This window comes from Staurois parvus, unplaced genomic scaffold, assembly GCF_062004578.1.
Source record: "Staurois parvus isolate SC_StPar_1 unplaced genomic scaffold, SC_StPar_1.0 ptg000117l, whole genome shotgun sequence".
Taxonomy (NCBI): Eukaryota; Metazoa; Chordata; class Amphibia; order Anura; family Ranidae; genus Staurois; species Staurois parvus.
In genome coordinates, this window is record NW_028317913.1 from 1938900 (window position 1) to 1963503 (window position 24604).

Sequence of the window (24604 nt, forward strand, 5' to 3'; positions counted from 1 at the left end):
TTGTGGGCGTATTTTACATCGGGGAGGCAGCTACAGTGCGTAGCCATCCATAGTAATTAATGGCTGTAGGCTAGTTGTAGGTGGGTATACGTCATGTTTGTGTAAACTCAATCCTTTTGTGCCTCTAGAGATTTACAGCCATGCGCATGTATACACAAGAACAGCGTATACACGCCACTCCATTCATTAGGCACAGGCATTCTCCCAGGCACAGGCATTCTCATGTAATTTGCCTCTGTGACTGAAGTTGACAATTTATTTGCCGTGTCGCGAGGTACATTATCAAAGGTTATGGTGGTATATACAGTTCCCGGGAAAACGTCATTTGATAAGCATAAGCGCGGTCGACATAGTCAACTGACCGAAAGAGACAAAAGGACATTGTGCAGGAGTGTGACTGCAGCAAACATGACTGCAGAGCTCAATCTCAGTCCCGTGAATAAATTGCCATTTTCAGTCACAGAGGCACCAGCTAAGTGACACACCAACAATTTGCCCTCTTTGAAGCTCAGTAAGCTCTGATATTACTCCGTATTACTAGCAGCGCATGCAATGAATGACAAAAGTGAGGATTCTTGCCTGTTAGCTAGGTGTCTCATCACACAGCGGAAGCAAAAGAATGTTACATTACTTCTGCTTTCAGCGCAAAACATGCCACTTTCACACTAGCGGATTATGTAGTGTTTTCATTTTTTGTCTAACCCTGGTATATAGACTAGAATCTACAGCAGGGGTGTTCCAACCTGTGAGCTCTCTGATTGACCTTCGACCTCAAACCAGGGAAGCACATGCCTGGGGTTGAGCCTATTGATTGCATTCTAGGCTTGCTGACCCGCCATCCCAGAGCAGCAGAGTGCATTGAGCCGGCACCAGCAGCGAAGAAAGCAGGCAGCCACAGAGTAGCGCCGGCTCCTGTCTCAGGTGAAGTGATACCAAGGGAACTTTACCTGGGACCTTTATAGCAGCCTGGAGAGGGATACCAGCAGAAGCTAGAATAGGAAAAAATGGTCAGTTTATTAAACAACACATACACTACTTTTGCAATGGGCATAGAGCTATAAAAATGTGAACTACTATTAGGCTGCTTTCACATTGATCTGTGGGTGCAGCCCATTGCAGCGCACCTGTGGCTTTCATGCATGTTAACTGCACTGAGCCATAGACTTCTATTATATCCTGTGGGTTTTGGTGCACTTTCAAAAAAGTGCACCACACCTTCAACATATAATAGAAGTCTATGGCAAACCCGCGGGAAAGCTGCAGGTGCACCACACCGTTAAGATATAATAGAAATCTATGGCAAACCCACGGGAAAGCTGCAGGTGCACCACACCTTTAAGATATAATAAAAGTCTATGGCAAACCCACAGGAAAGCTGCAGGTGCACCACACCTTCAGGATATAATAGAAGTCTACGGCAAACATGCAGGAAAGCTGCAGGTGCACCACACCTTCAGGATATAATAGAAGTCTACGGCAAACATGCAGGAAAGCTGCAGGTGCACCACACCTTCAGGATATAATAGAAGTCTACAGCAAACCCACAGAAAAGCTGCAGGTGCACCACACCTTCAGGATATAATAGAAGTCTACGGCAAACCCACAGAAAAGCTGCAGGTGCACCACACCTTCAGGATATAATAGAAGTCTACGGCAAACCCACAGAAAGGCTGCAGGTACACTGTGCTGCACCTGCGGCGTGGGTAAACCTCAGCACAGCGTGAAAACAGCCATATAGGGGGCTCAGGACAGTAAGGGTTCGTTTACATTTGCGGTTTCGGGAGAGGTAAAACTCCATAGTTGAGATGTTTTTACCACAAAACTTGGACAGGGGGGGCAGTGGCCATGGCATATACAGGAAATAATCGTCTTCATTTTCTTCCTGCAACCACTGAAAGCCAGCTTCTTCTCTCCCTCCTACTGGCTGCAGGAGGAAAATGTTCATTATGCTATTCAGAATAAAAAATTCTGAAGCATTTATTTTCATTGTGGCCTGTGGCCAGTTACCAAATGACTTAAGTGGCCCTTGCTCTTCAAAAGGTTGAGCACCCCTGATCTTCAGAAACCTTTGTTTGTATTGAGGGATCATTACCACGAAAGTTCTAATTCCAGATGAAACGTTTCCTAGCAAATGCGTATTACAATAAATTTGATTCTCTTGATTGTTGTCAGAGAAGGTGCACAGTTGTGCGCAGGTGCAGATTTCCTGTCAGCCTTGTTCGTGGCCAGTCGGCGGGGGCAGGCGGGTGCGCAGTCGCGCGCACAACGGCACTTTGGTGCCAGGCGGGCTATTTAAACTAAGATTTGGTCTTTACCCTGTGTTCCTCTGTATCCTGCTATCTGTTTTGCTACTGCTGATCCGACCTGTCATTGACCTCGCTAGAACGCTGCCTGCCTCAACCTCTGCCTGCCCTTTGGACTATTCTTCTGCCTGACGATTCTGTCTGACTTGCCCGCTTGTTGCTGAACTGGACCGCCTGACCTTGCTTACCCTGATCCTGCCTCTGCCGGCTCACCCTGCCAATATCCTGCACCTGCACGTCTACCTGAGCGTCGGCCGCCTAACCAACCCAGCACTTCTGCCAGTACGCCATCCTCCGGCCGCTCCTGCGTTCCTGACGTACATCTGTTACACAGGAATCCCACCAGTCACTCATTCACCTCTGTGCTCCGGTGCTCTCTGTCACTTTACCAGGGCCCCTGAGCCAGAGCCGCGAGGGAGGCCCTCCTCTACGTCTCAGGTTCCACCATCAGGTACATAACAATTGTGGCCCGCAGTTAGAGGGGTGCTAAACTCTTTTATTATACTTTTATCCACAGATACGCTTTGAAAACTTACTTGAAAGTAAAATTAATATCTCCTGAGCGTGCGCCATTTAGGAGATATTCGCTTTTTTTGAGAGCCAGCGCATACCCGTGCCTTTCCTTCAGAGCACTGGGCCGTGGCCCAGGACTCCCTCGCTCACATGGACAGTGTTGACCAATCAGATGCCGTCTAGCCCGAACTTTCATCGCTGCAAGGAGAGGAAGGAAAGTGGCAGGGATTTGAAATCCTCACCGCTTTCTCTCATCTCCTACCACAGAGACTCACCATGGAATGCCTGCAGGGAGGTTTCCCGCTCTGCTCCTGTGTGAACTAGGACTATGACAAGTCTGGGTTCACACAGGAGCTGTGGGGAAACCGCATGCGATTTGAACAGGAATTGCATGGGACAGCAGGCAGCAGGAGCAACATTCAAATTACCTACATAAATAAATAGACACAGCACACCAGGCTGGATAAAATAGGCCGCGGCCGTTTATTATTGGTTTCAAACATAAACAGAAACAATTGACTACTGTCCGTGATAGTTTTTTTATTTGCACTAACATACAATTTTGAGGACAAGCTTTCAGAGTATGTCCCCTTCTTCAAAGTCCAAGCAGTACTCAATTGTTTCTGTCGCAAATGCACTAATACGGCTACAATCACCTCAAGCAAACATATAGCCATTAACTCTTTATAAATGTATTTAAATAACGAAAGCCTCACATAGCTCAGCCACTACGGCTCAAGCCAAAGGAATTTAATACATTAAAACATCCTTCTATTACTACTCATACACATGACTTAAAAAGGAAAACCCAACCACTACAGTCCAGGTTCCATATAAAACTGGCCCCCTTTGGTCCTTAATGGTGACACTACCACATAATAATGGCTGCAACAACCCGGGCGGGTGAGAGGGAGCACCACAGACAATGCCTTCTGAGGTGCCTGAACGGAGGGGTGATGGACCCCTCTATATACCCCTATTCACAGCGGCCCTAGTGGTCAAACGTTTGTCCTGTTACTAGGGCCGATGTGACCTATCAGGAGCTTTCCCACGCTTTTTTACCTTTGGGGAGTCTTGAAACGCCACTGCTGCAGTCCCATGAGGAAAGGGGGGCCTAAAACCCTTTTTCCCCCCCTTTTCCTTCATTCCCATTTAGCCACTTCCAGTCCGGACACTTTCACCCCCTTCCTGACCAGGCCAATTTTCAGCTTTCAGTGCTATCACACTTTGAATGACAATTGTGCGGTCATGCAACACTGTACTCATATGAATTTTTTAGCAATTTTTTTGAGACAGATAAAACTTTTATTTTGGTGGTATTTATTCACCACTGGGATTTTTTTTTTTTTTGCTATATAAATGAAAAAGTCCAAACATTTTGAAAAAAAAGTGTTTTTCTTATAAAATTTTGCACATAAATAATCTTTCTTCATAAATCTTGGCCAATATGTATTCGATTATCTTTTTAGTGAAAAAGAAAAATAACCCAAATTAGTTTATAACCAAAAATTATAATTTTTAAAAATGTTTTTTACATTTTTATTTTATTTTTCTTATATTATTATTTATGTTTTTTAACATACTTTCACCCTAGCAGTACAGTGTCACCATAGTGACACTACTTGTGGGGGGGGGGGGGTGATGAAGATTTTTTTTTTTTTTTACACTGATTGCTTTTACACCCATAAAGGCTGTAAAAGCAATCATTTCTCCTTTTCTCTGGATGTATTCTTGCAGCCATTGAGAAATACTGTGAGAGCTGTGATTGGTCACAGCTTGTCACATGGTACAAGGCTGTTGTGAATAGCCTTGTACCATGTGACCTCTGCGATCATTCACAGATTTCACTAGTAGTAAGCAATGATGTCAGAAGTGACATCTTGCTTACTACTATTCATGTGATCAAAGATCCATTATCTCCTGTGCTCAAAGACTCAGATCAAACGGGCGTTAGTAACAAACAGCGTGTTCATCCGCTGGTGATCAGAGGCTGTGCAGCTCCATCATGAAGCTGAGGAAGCTTGACAAAACTGTAGAAGGAGATGAAAGAAAGAGCACACAAACCTTGTGCATTACCTCAATAAATAGTGACTAATTTTATTTTATTTAGGAAATATACTCACAAAAGTGATGGTAAAACAGGCATAAGTAAACCATAATCCACACAGGGTTACAGGTGAATCCAAAGGGGGGGTGGATACAAGCTAACGCATTTCGAAGGTTGCATCTTGCTTACTACTATTCATGTGATTACTGATTGGCCAATCAGTGATCACATGATTGGGACCTCACACAGAGGTCCCGTACAGTGATCCGACACAGCGGGCACCGGATCGCGGTGCCGCCAGCAAAACCTGAAAATGCAGGCGCCATTTATGAACGGCAACCCGCTCCTGCACTGCTTCAGTCTGGCCGTTTATGTACATGGGCCGGACGGGAAGTGGTTAAATCATATGCTATTCTTTGCGTCCATTAACGCTGATCACACCGCAAAGTATCGGTTAAGGTATTGGGAGTATTTTCACAAGTATGAGTATTCATGAAAATTCAGGTATTGGTATCAGTGCATCCAGGGGCAGACTGACAACTCATGGGGCCCTCGGGCAATAGGGGATCATGGGGCCCCTGTGTCCTTGCCCAAACTTAAAAAAGCCTATGAAAAAGGTATCAGGGGCATCTCATGGGGCCCCCTGCTGACCCCGGGCCCCCTGAGTGCATCCCTATCAGAAAGTCATGTTGCTTATTACTTCACGTTCCTGTGGTGCAGCAACGAGGCAGATGGCACGGTGAGCGTTGGAGCACGCACCTTTCCGTGCCTGATGTACAACAACTGGGTTACTTTGCTTGCTAGGTCATTAGTCCAGTTTTACTTTGATGATGGAAGCAGTCCTGACCCCTTTAATATTTTCTGTTGGCTCCTAGCTTAGACTGATTAGCTCCTAGTCTATTATTAGTTCGTCCAATCCTGCATTAGTGAAGGTTTTCAGCGGTCACATGACCTTTGTAGCATTTGGACCAAGACAAGTAGTACTTTGTTTATTTTGTTGGAGTTGTGGATTGTGGATATCTCAGGGGAGGTTTTACTAGAATTCTAGCTTGTCCTGTGTCATTCCTGATCACTTGGCTTTCACTTCCCTCAGTTCTATGTTGACATGAAGTCCTACATTACAAATGTTATTTAGAGTGTCACGTTCAGATCATATTGCAGGTGCTGTAATCTGGTAGAACAGGTGCAAAGGTGGAGAATGTCTCTTATCTTTCCGGAAGGCTGGTCCTAACTGCTCTGGAGTATACGGAAGGTCGTACAGTCTCAATGCCATTCTTCTGAGAAGGCTTATTTTGGTACTGACCTTACAGTGTATGTGAACCCTCACCTTGTAACACAACCCATTCAGTTTAACCACTTGCCCTCCAGAGGATTTACCCCCCTTTCCTGTCCAGGCCATTTTTTGCGTTACGGCGCTGCATTACTTTAACTGACAATTGCGCGGTCATGCAATGCTGCACCCAAATTAAATTTACGTCCTCTACCCCCCCCCCCCCAAAATAGAGCTTTCTTCCAGTGGTATTTGATCGCCTGTGCGGTTTTTATTTTTTGCACTATAAACAAAAAAAGACTGACAATTTTGAGAAAAAAACTATATTTTTGACTTTTTGCTATTAAACATGTCCAATAAAAAAAAAATTGTCAAAAATTTAAAGCAAAATGTATTCTGCTATGTCTTTGCTAAAAAAAAATCTGAATACATGTAAATTAGTTGGTTTACGTGAAAGTTATAGCGTTTTTTACTAGTAATGGCGGCAATCAGTGACTTATAGCGGGACTGCGATGTGCATTCTGAGACTGGGGGGAACTGACTTGGTGTCACTGACATCCCCAGTGACACCAATACAGTGATCAGTGCTAATAAAAAGCACTGACACTGTACTGATGGCACTGGGCAGGAAGGGGTTAACATCTGGGGCGATCAAAGGGTTAACTGTATGCTGTGTGTGTTTTACTATGGGGCTGTGTCTGTGCTTTCCACTGTAATCACACTGCTTTGTATGGCTCTGCCAGCAGCACACTGGTGAATGGCTGTACAGCACTGATCTGATTATTGGAGGAGAACAGGGTGAGTTCCCAGGACAGCCAGATAACTGACCACACTGTGCTCTCCTGCTTAGTGTAGTCAGTTTTTAAGAGGGAAACAGAGGGACTGGCAGAAAAACCAGGGAATTCACACAAAAGAAACAATACAAAGAGAACAGGATACATTTTCCTACAAGTACATGGTACAGCAGGCACATATCAGGAATAGGAAATGTTAGGGTAACGTATTCTTTAAAGGGAAACTTCTTTGAAAATGTTGTAAATTACATAATGATTATGATAATTGTTTTTATAACATTTCATGATAATTGCTTTTATGACCAAAAAATCAAACTCATCTTCTTTGGAACCATGGCAGAATTGTCATTACTGTACTCTTGTATATGGCTTGCTGCTTCAAATTTAGAGTTCAAATTTCTGGCATCTCCTGTGATAACTTGGACTTAGTGTTGTATCTCTACCTACAAAACTAGGAGTTACTATAGTGGGCAGATCTATCCACTTAGCACTTTTTTTCAACAAGTGTCGGCATGGTCTGCCTTAAAGGGCAACTTTAAACTTTCATGGGGGAAAAAAGTAGCAAATAAAAGAAATAATATTGTGTATACAATTCATTTTGTAATTGAACGTTATTAAAAATGATCTTTCCAACCTTTTTTTTTTTCCTCTTCTTTTTCCGGTAATATGTTGGATTGCTGCTGCTATTATTTGGTTCGGCTTTTTGCCGTCCCTCCTTGATGTCATTGGACATTTCGTTATTTGGCTAATACAAGTCAGCAGGACGTATCTGTTTATGTGTTATTGTTCTGCTCTGCCCCTGCGTGGGCGTATCTGGAGCTTGTTGTATTCTAAAAACAAAACTTTCTTAATAAAAATATTGAAACAGAAAAATTATCTTTCCTTTATATTCTGCAGAGCTGTAATTTTCTATAAAATGTAATGCAGTATGGCAACCTGGAAGCATTTTATACACATTAGGTGTATGGAATGCCCCAGAAATGTCATTTCCTGTTTGTGTGATTGGTTTACTAATTTTCCCAGAAGTCTGCATTAAGAGTCAGATTTTGGGCATCCCCTGCAACAAACATCTCATTTTTGGTGAAATGCTCCCAAAAGGAAACCATGTCTAAAGCTGGCTATACATTATACAATTTTCTTATTCAATTTTCATTTAAATTTACCTTCTACTATGTAGTGCAAAGGCCTGCCTGATTTCATACAAAGTGAAAGTATTGCATACAAAGTGAAAGCATTGACCTCATATTATATGGTTTTGGTAAATCTGATGGGTAATTGTACAAGAACATTGTATAATGTATGGTTAGCCTTAAGGGATGCAGACCTTGCCAATTTCCTCATTAGAAGTAGCAAGTGCATCAGCTGATTGATAATTACAAAGTAGGGATGCACCGAAATTTCGGTGGCTGAAACTTTTCGGTCGAAAAAACCCCATCCCTCACCACCACCTGTCCGCCTCTACCGGCTGCCGCTCGGTAGTTCTCAGCCTTACCTGAGAAACCATCGAACGATCCCGACGCTGGGCATAGAGATGAGAGAAGGAAAGATGGCCTCCACTCATCTCAATGCCCTTGGAGGACTAGAGCAATGTCACTTTTGGTTCCGGCCATTTTTTTCTTTTTTCGATCGAATGCTTTATATTGCCTTATGGGGTCTTATTGACCCAATATCTCTCCGTAAAGAGGTCCTGTCACAAATTATTTCTATCACAAGGGATGCGTGCATTTCTTGTGATAATAATAAAAGTGATTAAAAAAGTTTTTACAGGGACAGTGCAAAAAAACAAAAAAACATTAAATAAATAATAATAAAAAAAAGTTTAAAGTGCCCCCGTTCCCCCATTCTCACACGTAGTGGTGAACGCATACGTAGGCCATGCCCACATATGTAAATGGTGTTCAAACCACACATGTGAGGTATCGTCATGAACGTCAGAGCAAGAGCAATATTTTTCACACTAGACCTCCTCTGCTCCTCTGTAACTTTACACTGCTAACCTGTAGAAGTTTTTAAAGCATCACCCATACAGATTTACCGCAGTTTCACACCATTCCACGAGCGTGCGCAATTTTAATGCTTGACATGTTTGGTATCTATTTACTCGCCGTAACATCCTCTTTCATATTTTACAAAAAATTGAGGTATATATTGTTTTTTTTTGTTTTGTTTTTGTTAATCAAAGTGTATTTTTTTCCAAAAAATATATATTCATTTTTAAAAACTGAGCATTTCAGTTTTGGTTTTTGGCCAAGTGCATGTTGAATTTTCGGTTTCGGCACCAGAATTTTCATTTCGGTGCACCACTATTACAAAGTCACTCCTTTTCTCTTTCACTTTGCACATAGCTCAAACAGCTACTTCTTCAGAATAACAAAAGGTAGGAATCTGTAACAAAGTTTGTTAAAATCCATGCAATGTACACAGATCACCCAGAGGGGATTGTTTTTTTTTTTATTCAATAAAAGTGGAGTTACTCTTTAATATTTACAGAACATAATTATGTAAGCATTGGCTGTAAAGTCTGGAAAAAGTCCTGCATTGTGTACGGTTTAGGTGATTTTTTTTTTTACTGAACAAAACTAGATTTGACCACATGTATTTTCACTGACCTTAAGCGCATAGTGTTTATTATGCATGTTCATGGAGCGGAACAGACTTTCACTGCCTGGTTCAAGCTGTAGTCTTGTATTGTTGTGTATTCTTTCAAAGACAGATGATGTACAAAAACGGAATGCAATGGATCATGTGATCTATGAACTTTCATCATTAACTGCTTGTTTCAGCTCAGTTATCTTACCCTTTTGGGAGTATCCTCAGCTAGTCCTTGGTCATAAAGAAGCCCCAACATTGAACTAAGGCATAAAAAGTACATAAATATGCATGTTAATGTCGTAAGATTATGGAAGAAATATATTAATAAATTACAATATTGTGTACTATGGTAGGTCCAATGGTTTTGATGTAATGGTGAACCCATAGCACTTTTAAAGTGGAACTCCAGTTACATTTTTGTTTTTATTTTTACACCCTTCCTGTGAGCCCAGCCTGTTGTTTACACCCCCCCAGGGACTGCCTTATCACGAAGGCTGGGGTTACAGTACTCTAGGATGAGTGGCGCTCACATGTGATGGGGGAAACGCTTGGAGTTACACCTTAAGATATGTGTAAAGCTTAAAGTGGTAGTAAATTCTGTTTTATGACCTGTACCTACAGATTGTAGGTGCAGTGAATATATCTTAAACGTGCACCAAGAGAGTGCAAAAAACGGAAGGAAGACCAGGTGAAGATGAGTAATACACATTTTCATTATTCAGTTGGGCATCACAGTGCATGAAAATGCACAGAAAACAGGACATGCCTCATTTTTACCAACGCACTGCAACACAGCGCACAGATATGATCTGGCTCTTTGGATTCATGCATATAAATGACATGTGTTTTTGTGTGTGTCCAAAATGCACATGAGAAAACACAAAGGCCTAATAGAAAAATGTGTATGAAGCGCAAGTTCATCTTTACAGAAAAGCTTACACTGGACCCCCCTCAGTCTCGCTGTACCAGTATCCCACAATCCCCTGTTATCAAGTACGGGGGCTCTGCTACACTGGTTTAGTGATTTGGCTTTCTCTCCTCTCCTCGCAGTGCTGACAGGATGGGCTAAACGGATTCAGATTGGTCTGCGCTGACCAATTAGAATGTCTCTTGTCTGTATGCGCTGACAGGTACAGATAAGAGATTAAGCCGCAAGGATTTCAAATTCTTGGACCGGTAAAGTGGCATCCCAGTGCCTGACAGCGGGGGACATTGGTACAGCGGGGGGAAGGGGAGGGGATCCAGTGTAAGGTTCCCTTACAGATTTTCTGTAAAGGTGAACTTACACTTTAAGTAATTTCCAAGCAAAGGTAAGTCACAAATAACAACATGTGAGGTTTCAGGACAATAAAATGATAAAAAGACTACAACTGTACGTCAACAGAACCGGAAACAGGTAGAAGGTCTACTTATTGACGTGTCATGTTTTCTTTTGTAGCAGTTGAACAGCAGGCGTTTAAGCAGTCCATTGGGGTCACCTGTTCAAGCAGAGGTCTACTTTCCACGATTGGTAAGTTCTTATCTGCATTTTCTCTTCTATACAAATAGAACTATCTGATAAAATCTCAGTATCTAAATGTTTAAGAAATAAGATTTTCCATCTGTATGTCCATGTGAAGGTCCATCTTTACCTTCACTGGATGCACAGTTGTTCCATGCATGTGTATGCAGGCGGTCCTATTCATGTCTACTGGTATGCAGAGGCTGCATGGATACAGACGCCAGTCAAAATTTGACAGCCATGCGAGTGTGTCCATGTGAATGAAACTATAAGGCCCCATTCACATTTGGGCGTTTGTGATCTCCGGCAGAATCAACGTGATCCCGAAAATGCTCTGCAAAAATGACAAATCACACAACGCCTGTTTGGTTGCCATTCATTTTCAATGGCACTAAAACGCAGTGCGGTTTTGCCTTGATTGACACACAATAAATCGTGCTGCAAGTGTGGCAAACCGCATCACGCAAAGCTTGCTACCCAAAAGAAGCTCCTGCTCCTGATTTATTGTGCAACAATCACGGCAGAACCGCACTGCGTTTTAATGCCATTGAAAATGAATGGCACCCGAACAGTTGTTGTGCGATTTGTCATTTTTGCAAAGCATTATGGGATCATACGCAGAATTGAGGTGATTCTGCCCAAGATCACAAATGCTCAAGTGTGAACAGGGCTTAAGGGTTCAAGTTTTTGTGGTGTCCTGAATGCTGGCAGATGGGTGGTTTGAGCAATAGATTATAACTGTCCAAAGTCATTCATGCCTCTTGTTCAGAAAAATTTGGACAGCTGTTAAGCGGCATGTACCTTAGGTGCATTTTTAAGGTGATCTCCCAGAAAGGTAATCAATACAAGCACTGGCCAAGGGGGATTTTGAAACATATTGGATATCTCAGTTTGTCTTATATGATGTGTATTATGTGTTACAAGTCTGTCAAAATATTATACGTGCAGAGTTCAGTCTGAAAAGCAGTAATATATCTTGGACCTGTCTGAAGTATTCTGGAAGGGTTTGCATAAAACTCATTGAGAAGTGGTGTAGTACAATATGATAAGCCGGCCATAGATGGTTCAAATCCCAGCGGGTTCAGCAGCGATTGGCTGAAATTCGAATCATCAATGGGCAGGCTGATTGTTTGTATGACGTTTTTTCATGCAATTATTGCCAGCGGCTAGAGCCACTAGCAATTATCACTCTGTTCTCCTGGTGGGGATGATTCCCTCTGTGCCTCCCTGCTCTGCGGAAGGGATTCCCCTATCAACACTGATTGTACTGATGGGGTAATCAAGCGATTTTCTTTCCTGGAACCACAGCCATCATCTATGGCCGGCTATAGTCTATTATTATTGCATACATTTATATAACGCTGATAATTAAAGGAGCACTTTACTTATTCTACATTCACATCAGTCCCTGCCCTCAAGCAGTAAGATTCTAAAGCCAGCTGAATGAAAAAAAACTGAGCCAATTCCCCCATCCACCCATTCAAGGCAGATGTGGTAATTTTCCCTTTTGTGTCACTGTATTCTGACAGCAGGACGCCATCAGAATACACTGATCCACGCTGCAGCCTCGTGTATGGCAATATGTAACTTATGCATCACAATCGACGTTTTCATGCATTTTTGTTTGTATGTGTGTGCATATATATGGGGGTAGCAGGGCCTCAAAAACTTTTTTTTTGGGGCGGGGGGGATTTTATGTGCTTGGTTGTATCTTAAATTTTTACAATCTAAAAAAAATGTATTTTTAGTCAAAAAGGAGGTGCACTATGTAAAAAAAAAAATTAAAAGTCAGCAGCTGCAAATCCTGTGACACCCACCTATACACAATCACTGACACACACCTACCCACAATCACAGTCATGTAAAATGTTTTTTTTACTAAAAAAGGAGGTCCACTATGTAAAAAAAAATTAAAAGTCAGCAGCTACAAATACTGTGACACCCACCTACACACAATCACAATCATGTAAAATGTTTTTGTTACTCAAAAAGGAGGTGCACTATGTAAAAAAAAAAAAAATCAAAAGTCAGTAGCTACAAAGCCTTTGACACCCACCTACACACAACCACTGACACACACCTACCCACAATCACAATCATGTAAAATGTTTTTTTACTCAAAAAGGAGGTGCACTATGTAAAAAAAAAAATCAAAAGTCAGCAGCTACAAATCCTGTGACAATCACCTACCCCAAACCACTGGCACCCACCTACCCACAACCACTGACACCCCAGACTGACACAGACCTACCCACAACCACTGACACCCAAGACTGACAACCATCTACCCACCAACTACTGACACCCACCTTATCCCCAACCACTGACATCCCAGACTGACACACACCTACCCACAACCACTGACACCCCAGACTGGCACACGCCTACCCCCAACCACTGACATCCACCTACCCCAAGCCACTGATTGTTAACTTGTGGTCTGCCCAACATTTTTATTACTAGGTATTGTATGTGTGGCCCAAGATAATGTCTCTTCTTCCAATGTGGCCCAGGAAAATCAAAAGGTTGGACTCCCCTAATATAGAGAGATATGCTTTGTTCATAGCTCATGACTGAGGTTTACAACCACTTCAAGGCTACTTTCACACTGTCCGTTTTTCTTCCGCTTTTGCGTTTAAAAAAGCGAAAGAAAAACGTGTGACCATGTATTCCTATGGAACTCTTCACACTGATCCTTAGAAGCCAGTGAAGAACTCAGCACTGCAGATTTCATTGATGACTAATACAGTATATCATTGTTGGGTGGACTGACCCTTTAATAAAACTAATTTCTCATTAATGAGATGACGATGATGCAGGATTTCCTCTGGAGAATAGTTGTCTTAGAGCAGCCTTTGTCAACCATTTTAACACGAAGGAACCCTTGAAGGAACCTTCCAGGCTTAGGGAACCCCTACTAATAATTACAAAAATTCCCAGTCCATTATTGTGATGGTCACGTAGAAGAATTCTTCTTATATTTGTGGTCATTGGCAAGACTCTCCCCTAACAACCCTGAAGGAACCCTGGTTGAGAAAGGCTGTTATATACATTCACTGGCCACTTTATTAGGTCCACCTGTTCAATTGCTTGGTAACACAAATTACTAATCTGCCAATCACATGGCAGCAACTCAATACATTTAGGCATGTAGACGTGGTGAAGACAACTTGCTGAAGTTCAAACCAAGCATCAGAATGTTGAAGAAAGAGGATTTAAGTGACTAAAATGTGGCATGGTTGTTGGTTCCAGACGGGCTGGTCTGAGTATTTCGAAAACTGCTGATCTACTGGGATTTTCATGCTCAACCATCTCTAGGGTTTACAGAGAATGGTCCAAAAAAGAGAAAATATCCAGTGAGCGGCAGTTGTGAGGACGTAAATGCCTTGTTGATGTCAGAGGTCAGAGGAGAATGTGCAAACTGGTTGCTGTGACATTCAGAAGTTAGGGTGAGAATTTGGCGTAAACAACATGAAAGCATGGATCCATCCTGCCTTGTATCATCAGTTCAGGCTGGTGGTGGTGGTGTAATAGTATGGGGGATATTTTCTTGGCACTAGCAAAGTGTACCTAATAAAGTGGCCATTGAGTGTACAATGATTGTTATATGTATGGCTAATGGATCATATATTTCATAAATGGATTCAGCAAAATGATTGTTGCAATCTATGAAAAATCTTTTTATTAGAAAAGCGATGCTGTAAAGCACAATCACATATGACCAAATTGATATTTTTTTTTTACGCTGGCGTTGCAGTCCACAGCTGCGCTCCAAGTGGGCCCCACAGACAACTGGAGGTCTTGGTTGGCCCATCCATCTATGACGGCTTCAAAACCTTCAGCATCACAGCAGCAATAAACAGTGGAGTGGCGTGTTTACTATCCACTTTACTGATGAGCCTGTTTTTAACTATGGAAATGTGAGTTGCCTACTTATTTTATGACGATTAAAGTTCTCTAACAGTCTGCACCCAGAGGTGCTGTCTTCTTCTTGGTTTGTCACTAAAGGCAAATAGACTGTGCACTTTACAAACCAAGAGCAGTTGCTCCATAGTTCAGTAAATGAGGGGAGCTCTGCTGACTTCCATCACCCAATCACGTGCAAGCAAAAATGCTGTTTTTTTTTTAATTTTCCTTGCACGTGATTGGGCATTCTTTGCAAACTCACACTTTACCGCATTTACTAAGTTATGTAGCAACTACACTTGCAAAGTGCACATCCTATTTGCCTTTAGTAAATCCATGCCACAGAGCGAGGTTCCCACTCATTCCTCTTTGGCTGTGATTAACAGCAGCGGAAGCCAATGGCTCCCACTGCTGTGTCTCAGCCAATGAGGAGGGAGAGTCCCAGGAAAGCTTCTGCTCTTGTGCACATCACTGCATCGGGATCAGGTGAGAAAAAGGGGGGGGGGGTCTGAGGGGGGAGCTGTACAGTGAAGGTTTTTTACCTTCATGCATAGAATGAATGAAGGTAAAAATCCTTCAGCCTTTACAACCACATTAAGCTATGATTTGACCAGCGTTAGCCTGGAGCTCTTGCATGGTTTCTGCATTTAAAAAGACACCAAGGGAACCCTTATTTGAATCAGAATGGTTGTCATGATATCCGTTGTAATAAATTATGACTGTCATTTGTTGTTAGCTAGTTGTTAATGGAAACAACTGCTTTATTTTTTTGTAGGTGATCCCCATTGTGTTCCAAATAATATAGTGAAACTGCATAGTGTGCTGTGTGTACTGTTGAAGCTTTATACAATACAGAAAACTGGTTCCTTCAGCATGTTTTGTGGAACCTAAATAATCTCTTTGTGTTGGAGAATTCTACTGTATCTAATATGCTGTGAATGTATGCAGGTAATCAGCACTGTGAGTGCAGGTAACTTGTTGATGTCTCAGGGGTGTCAAACTGGTGGCCCTCCAGCTGTTGCAAAACTACAAGTCCCATCATGCCTCTGTCTTTGGCAGTCATGCTTGTAACTGTCAACCTTGCAATGCCTTATGGGATTTGTAGTTTGGCAACAGCTGGAGGGCCACCAGTTTGACACCCGTATTTTAGACACTCTTAACCACTTCCCACAATGTACTGTGGACTGGCGGCCGCCGTAGGCACAGTGACGCACCTGTACTTTGCTGCTTTACTCACGCTTAAGGTCGCAAGCATGCACACCCCCTGGCCGGCACCCACTGTCATTGTTCACAGCGGGAGCCTGTCAGCAAGTCCTGACTAATGATTCATGGCCAGGACCTGCTGATAGGCTGTGTACAGTTGACAATCAACACAGAGCTCTGTACAGGGAGAACAAACTGTCCGTTTCTCATCCCTATTAGCAAAAGCAGCACACTTCACACACATTACACATAGTTAGGCATACATTTAACCCCCGGATCGCCTGTTAACCCTTTCCCAGGCAGTGCCATTAGTACAGTGACAATGTATTAAATGAATGTCACTGGTGATGTCAGTGGCAGTTAGTCAGTTCCCCCCAGTGTCTGTTACTGTCAGATTGCCTGCTGCACCAATGCAGTCCCGTTATAAGTCGCTGATCACTGTCATTAATAGTATAAAAAAAAATTCCAGTATAGATAGCATAGTTTGTAGGCACTTTAACTTTCACGTAAACCATTCAATATACACGTATTGAGATTTTTTTCTTTTTATCAGTCATGTAATAATACATTTTGGCTTCACTAGCTAGTGAGTCGCTGCCCAGGAAAAAGCATACAGTATGTATAGTAAGTAATTTTTACATCTAATGTGCACATTCTTTTTTCAAGTACGTAAATCAACAATGAAGGATAAGGCTGGCAATCTTGGAACTTGCTTCTTAAAGTGGTTGTAAAGGCTTAAGGTTTTTTACCTTCATGCACTGTATGCATAAAGGTAAAAAATCTTCTGCGTGCAGCGGCCCCCCCAGCCCCCCCTAATACTCAACTGAGCCCAATCTCAGTCCAGTGATGTGCACAGGAGACTCAGCTTTCCCAGGTCTCCCACTCCTCATTGGCTGAGACACAGCAGTGGGAGCCATTGACTCCTGCTGGTGGCAATCACAGCCTGTGAGGAGGCAGTGGGGTGCAAGGACGAGTCCCGCTCTGCTGTGTCTTATGGATGCAGATAGCGGGGCTTGGAGACCAGCACACACCAGCAAACAGCCATTGCACAGGGCAGGTAAGTAGTACATGTTTGTTATATAAAAAAAAAACCTTTAGTATTACTTTAAAAAAAAATCAACAGTTGCAGCTCTCATATTTAAACCTGAAATCTACAAATGCTAAAGGTGCACCTGCACTGCAAGGGTTAACTGCTTATTTAGAAGGATAGAAAACAAGATTTACCTACCTGAGCTGCTTCACACTGTCAGACTGGTCCCTGCAGCATCTTCTCTCCCATGATCTAGCCGTCTAAAATCCTGACCTCATGAAGACCAATGCAGGGTCTATAGCCCTTCATTGGACATCATGGCGCAGAGGGGCACAGATTGGTTTGCAGTTTTATGGATTTTGGACTATTTTTTTTAACCCATTTTATTTTTTTTTTTGGGAGGGGGGGTTTATATACTGGTAAGAGCAGGGGTCAGCCTTCTGTGAAACATTGTGTGAATGTTGTATTACGCACCACTCTTCCTCCTGGCTCCAAATAACACACATCACCTAGCCCACAGTCAGTCTTAAGGTGGCCCTGCACTGTTGTTTTTTTGGGGGTTTTTTCCAGGAGGCTGAACAAAGAAAACAAACAGATTCCTCCATCCACACAAATGAGGTGGATGGAAGATTTCCCCTGAGGTGGATGGAAGCTCCTGCTACTATCAGAATACACCGATCATGGGCTGTAGCTAACTGGCTGCAGCCACCGATCGAGAAAAATCCTCCAGCATGCCCCTTCAGTCAATCAAACAATTGACATCTGTCAATCATGGATGGCCACAAACTGATTGAAATTCTGCTGCTTCCTGCTGAACCGCTTGCATTTCAATCTGTCTATGGCCAGTTTATCTTTGTATTGAACCATGTTGGGCTAGGAAGGTGCAATGTGTATCTGGAGTAAAAAGCTGATGTTCATTGTAGTAGCCTGCACTACATACAATCAGCGCTGTCCTGTTCTGGCTGCTGCTGAACACAGTCTCTGGCAAGGCATCTCCACTATTCAGCAAACATCTTGTATTTTTTCTTTGAATACAAAGCATTCTCGGATGGATGGATTCTCTCTGTATGAGGTGGAAAGGAGGGGCAGATGGCATCAAAATTACAATCTTGTCCAATCAGAGAATGCCTCCTATTTATTGAAAAAAATACAAGATGTTTGCTGAATGGCAGAGGCTTTGAGCATACCCACTGTAAGGACTAACAAAGATTAACACTGGATACTGGATATAGCTCAGCATTAAACAGAACCTATGCTTTGCCTATGCCATTCAGTTCATAGGAACAAGTAGAGGAACATTAAGCTTGCACAGGCTTGAGGACTCTCCCAGCTCTGTGTGACAACATTGGGTAACTGAGTGGCCAGTGGGCAGCACCAGCATTCCAATGGGGTGTAAGTCACATGGATCCCCATACTGGCTTCATTCTAATGGGGTGTAAGTCACATGGATCCCCATACTGGCTTCATTCTAATGGGGTGTAAGTCACATAGATCCCCATACTGGCTTCATTCTAATGGGGTGTAAGTCACATGGATCCCCATATTGGCTTCATTCTAATGGGGTGTAAGTCACATGGATCCCCATATTGGCTTCATTCTAATGGGGTGTAAGTCACATGGATCCCCATACTGGCTTCATTCTAATGGGGTGTAAGTCACATGGATCCCCATACTGGCTTCATTCTAATGGGGTGTAAGTCACATGGATCCCCATACTGGCTTCATTCTGGTATTTCCTTCACCCCTGGCAGCCAAATCTAGTGGTGGGGCAGCAAAGTGCTGCTAATAGGCAAAGCACAGGTTTGCGCTGACTAAAGTACAGGTTCACTCAAAATTGGTATCTGATTTAAATAGATATACAGTATTTTTAAAATGAAGAAAAATAGTAATGGACATTTCCTCTGGTTTGCCCTTGTGTAAATCAAGAGTCACTTTTTGGTCTTTTAAACAAAAAAATGCTGGACAGGTGGATATTCCTGGTGAGCAAATGAACATATATATTTAATTATATATTTATTGCCTAATGATGCTGATGGTCCAGCACACTTATAAAAGTGATGGATTGGTTGCAGTTTCAGCAAATCACTATTAAAATGCTCTAGGGAAGCCGGGGTGAAAACTGGAATAGCTGGGCATTCCTCTGACATGGCCTCAGGACCTCTGCAGTACATACTGATGAGTACAGAGAACTGATCAGCTACTAGGCTGAGCGCTGGACCCCATCTGTCAGTAACAGCTGGTAGTTCCAGCAAATACACCTTCGGCTGCCATCTGAACAGTTTTATAACACCTACAGTGTTGTATTAAAGCGGAACTTCACAGAACTTCACTCTCTCCATCAACACTGACTATTTTTAAAGCAGTAGTGAAGTCCTACAAAACAAAAATTGTGTCCCCGGCAGTTTAAAGTGTTACTAAACCCAGGACCCTGCATTCGCTTTATCTAGTTTCCCAAAGTACACACAACATGGAAGTGCAATTGTTTTAGTAAATATAAACTGCTAAATAACTTTTCCCATCAGCAGTATATAGCAGTCTTGTGACTTCTATCAGTGTCCAGCCAAGCACTGGTTAAAGCTTGTAGGAGGAGTTTTCATTCTTCTCTAGGAGGATGCAGGACCCCTGATCTCTGTCTGGACAGTGCTCATTGGCCCTGTGCTGATCATATGCACTCTCCCAAGAAAAAGAAAAACCTCTTTAGCAATACACACCAAAATGAGCATGTGCAGAATGTCTCCACACGATATGTCTCATCAGGAGATAAGAGGAGGACACTGGAAGAAGGGAGGATCAGAGAAGTCAGCATCAAACAGCGTTTTTACACAATGCAGAGGATTAACCCCTTAGGTTCCACAGTGAGTATAGCAAGCATGCTTTACTGCATATACAGACTAACACTTTAAGTCATAGTGTGCTAGTATGCATTGCATACTAAGACATTATGAAAGACTTACCTTAACCCTCGGTTCACACTCTTGTGGCCTGGTTAGGCAGGGGGGTAAGTGGTTAATAGAAAGGCAGGTATATCCTTTAACTTTTTTTTTTTTACATTTTTTCAATTACTTTCTAGGCAAAAGATGTCATACATCCCAGGAGTCTTCTGGAGGGGTTTTCCCAACTAAGCACCTCCTCCTACCTGCATGCCAGAGCTAAGGGCATCTGGATTCCTGGAAGTAAATGCTACATGAATCATCTGCCCTTTCTAAAGATGGCCACAACCAAAAATATTGGGGGCTGTTTTTCAAAGTGATTTCTCAGCAAAATAAAGCATGGAGACATGGTTGGATGGGAGAGTCTGCTTTGAATATAAAAAACGAATTAAATAGCGTTTTCGGTTTGTGGTGTCAGATACAGTGTAGTTCCGCTTTAAGGTGGCATGCTCTCTTAACCCCTTGACGCCGGCGCCTCCCGGCCCTTTAAAGGTTTCAGAAACCGGGAGGCAGGGTTTAGGGTCATGTGACATGCCGTGACGGCAGTCACATGATCGGGAAAGGTCCCGATCGAAAGAGGAGATCGGGACCTTTCCGTGAGTACCGGACGTGTGCTGGGAGTGGGCAGGGCGCGCGCTCTCAGCACATACTTTTTTTTTAACTAGAACGCAAATGTGCGGCTGCTCGGTGTCTAGGCCCAGACGCCAGGAGGCTGTACATTTGTGTTCGGCCCGGCGCCAAGAGGTTAAAGTGATGAAGGATTCTAAGATTCTAGGCTTCCTATGACCGCAAATGAGAAGGCTGTAGAAAAGCTTCAGTTGTAGGAACTCCTGTATTGAACAAAGCGAAGTAGAATGAAATCATATAAATTGTATCAATAGAAAGGAATATCGTTGCACTGTAAATCTGTATTATTATTATAAATAATGAAGTAAAGGATGTTTGACAAGTTGTAGTAATGATAGGGCAGTTTGTAATGTATGTAATTAGCGTCGGATTAAAAGTGGGGGTGTGCCGGTGTCTGGGGTAATGACTCATTCCGCTTTCTGTTTGTCCTATACTGAAATTCTGAACACATCTCCAGCACAGTGTGAGTCATCTGTGGGACAAACATGGGGAAAGAATTTGCTCATTCGCTCTACAGGAGATTTCTAAGAAAATGTGATTTGCCAATTTTCCTCACCAGGAGGACATCATCAATTCCAGAACAAAATATTCGGAGAGGAACTGGGAAGTTTTAGATTTGCAAGTATAGTCAGATGATGGAAAACTTTGAACAAGCTCAATAGCTTTTGGTGAGACAGCTCCAACCACCCCAGGCTTTCCTCAATGGTCACCCAATGATGGCTCAAACCGTAGAAATCCTATAAGGAGCGCCAGACCAAAACCAGAAGGCTCCATTGCTGCTCAGCTGTTACTCCATGTGGAGAGTTTAGAGTGGTTCTAACATTGAAATTATTTTTACCTTAATGTATTCCCCGCTATAAAGTGGCACTTTACCCATAACACGATAAAAATAACATTGTTTAGCAAGGAACATAAATTCCACATTAATAATTATGCTACCAAAATGAGTGTTCGCTATAAATTGCCTCCAGTATTGCTTCTGTTTCTTCTTGCTGGAGGGTGCCATTTTGCTGAAGCCCAGAGCCCATGAACAGCAGTAAATCTTTAGGCTCTTAGCAGATCTTACAGATTTGGCACAGAGCATGTGCAGAGCAGGGTGAGACAGTGTACCACTGGATTTTAAACAGTATAGGTACTTATATTTAATGACTTACATTAGTGATGCACTGATATATCGGTTGGCAAATATTATTGGCCAAAAATAGGGTTATCGGCATTTTGACGTTAGAAAAAAAAAGGTGCCAATAATGATAATTGACTTCAATGCAAAATTGTGACGCATTGACTTCAATGCAAAATCTCATCCTATTGAGTTCAATGCAAAAACGCCCCTTATTGACTTTAATGCAAAAAGGCCCCCATTGACTTTAGTGCAAAACCGCATCCCATTGACTTCAATGCAAAATTTTGTTGCATTAATTTCAGTGCAAAAATGCTCCTTATAGACTTCAATACAAAACCACCTCAATTTTTTTTTATTTATTACAGTTGCTTATATAGCGCTGTCAATTTATCAAGTGCTTTACATATATATTGTACATTCACATCAGTCCCTAACCCTCAAGGGGCATACAATCTAAAGTCCCTAACTCATATTCATACATACACATACTAGGGCCAATTTAGACAGGATACAGTTAACCTACCAGCATGCCTTTGGAGAGTGGGAGGAAACTGGAGTACCCAGAGGAAACCCATGCAGGCACTGGGAGATCATGCAAACTCCAGGCAGGTGGTGCTGTGGTTGGGATTTGAACCAACGACCCGAGTACTGCCAGGTGGCAGTGCTAACCATTTAGCCATTGTGCTGCCCCATGTTTCATTTTATTTTCTGTCCAATTTTTGTGTGTTACTTTCAATAAAAGCTATATTACATGACTGAATTGTATTTTTTAAATTCATGTTCATTTAAATTCATGATGTTATATAAAATGTCGAATATAGTACAATTATATATAAAAAAATTATATTTTTTTAAACTTTTCAGTTTTTGGCCAAGCGCATTTTTCGGTTTCAAGTCCAGAATTTTCATTTCGGTGCACCACTATTTTACACAGCTATACCTGCAAAAGGGGTCAGCATGAAGTGATCTAGCAGAACTGAATTTTCTGACTGAAATTCCACTTTAAGGAAAGCACTTTTTCGGCATTTGCAGTGTGCCCCCTTTTCCAAAACACTTACCAGAGTCCTGTATCCATCCAGCATTGTGCCCGGCTGCATCTGGTCTCTCCTCCCTACCCACTTTCTCAGGCTATTCTGAGGGCAGAAGGAGCCATTGACTCCTGTTGCTGACAATCAAATCCTATGAGGAGGAGTGGGGGACTTGGACCGATCCACGCTATGTGTGTCTATGGATGCACACAGTCCAGGTTGGGAGCGTGCCTGCACGTGTGCCCCCATAGCAAACAGCTTGCTATGGGGGCACTCACAGAAGAGGAGGAGCACCGACAAGGGACCCCAGAAGAGGAGGAAGGGGACTGCTCTGTGCAATACCATTGGACAGAACAGGTAAGTATAACATGTTTATTAGTTAAATTTTTTTTAAAATTGCCTTTACAACCGCTTTAATGCTGGTTCCAATATAGATCTGTGAAGCCATTGTTTTCTTTAAAGTAGAACTATAGGCAAAATCTTTTTTTATTTTGGCTAGAGTAAGAGAGGTTATACCCCTGTCAGATTATTTTTCACTACTAAAAGATTTCCTTTTACTTCCTGTCCCATTGCCAAACAGGAAGTGAGAGGAATTCCCAGCAAATTAAGGGAAATCCTTGGGTACCCCCAGGGCACCATTGGAAGATTTCCCCTATATTACTTCTCTGACGACAACCCAAAAATTGGGATTTTCTTTTACTTTCAATGATAATGGTAAACAGGACAAATAGAGGGGGTGAATTTCCCTTATGGGGGCACAGAAAACAATAAAAATCTGACAGGCATTCTAATCCCTCTCCACTCTGTCCAAAACTAAAAAAAACAGTTTTGCCTGTAGTTATACTTTAAGTCCGTCCAAGTTTTATCCCGTGTGGAGCCCTGATGAAGGGGAAGTAGTGTTTCTTCCAAAATGCATTGGCTGTTTTTAAGACTTGTTTACCAACAATTAAAATGTTCTTGGACTCTTTCAGCAATTTCAGCAAAATGGACTCGACGGCTGCTTCATTTTTTCACTTTGATTTGCGGGGTGTCTTTTGTGTTTTTGCCACGTTTTCATGCTTTTGCCTCGTTTTTGATGTGTTCCCCATTTTATGCGCAAAGCGCATCAATAATGTGCATGCAAAAACGTGTGTGGAAAAGATGCACTGCAAAACAAAAAATATGCAAGCAACATTGGCGTGAACCAGGCCTTAAAAACACATAAAAAATGCATGTATTGCATTTTTAATGCCTTTTGCTTTTTTATTCTGCTCAGCAACAAGTTGGCAAAAAAAAAATAAAAGATAAAAAATATCAAAGCAAAATGCACTGCACAACAGACAAAACGCAGACTGCACTGATGTGAACTATACCTGCAATGCATTGGAAACCCATCAAAAATGCACACGTGTTGCATTTTGATGCGCTTTGAGTCACATGACCTAAACGTGGCAAAATTGCAGGTAAAATCATACGTTTTTGGTGGCCATTATCGGCACCATTTTTCCCTGTCGGCAAAATGCTGATAACACTTTTTTCGACTGATACATTTCTAATAGTGTACTACCAGCTTTAATTTTGCTACACACGGCAGGCTTTGGGCTCTTGCCCCCAGCATCACAGGCGCGAGCGTTCTCTAATTCAAAAGCTGCGCATGCGCAGTGCACACTTCTCTCTCCCCCTATCCCTGAGATCAGTGTTGAACTCTCGAGATGCTGGGAATGTCCTTTCCATGTCCTGGAAATAAGTCAAGACATA

General features: G+C 42.4%; 1 protein-coding gene across 1 annotated transcript in view; it reads left to right on the forward strand.

Moving 5' to 3' along the window:
* Nucleotides 1-24604, forward strand: part of LGALSL (galectin like) — a gene marked incomplete at its 3' end in the record, with an annotated part of 58993 nt that overhangs the window by 18489 nt on the left and 15900 nt on the right. Inside the window, exon 2 of the mRNA XM_089672010.1 lies at nucleotides 10958-11029. Coding sequence (XP_089528136.1) covers nucleotides 10958-11029 — 72 coding nt within the window. The remainder of the gene's footprint in view (nucleotides 1-10957; nucleotides 11030-24604) is intronic.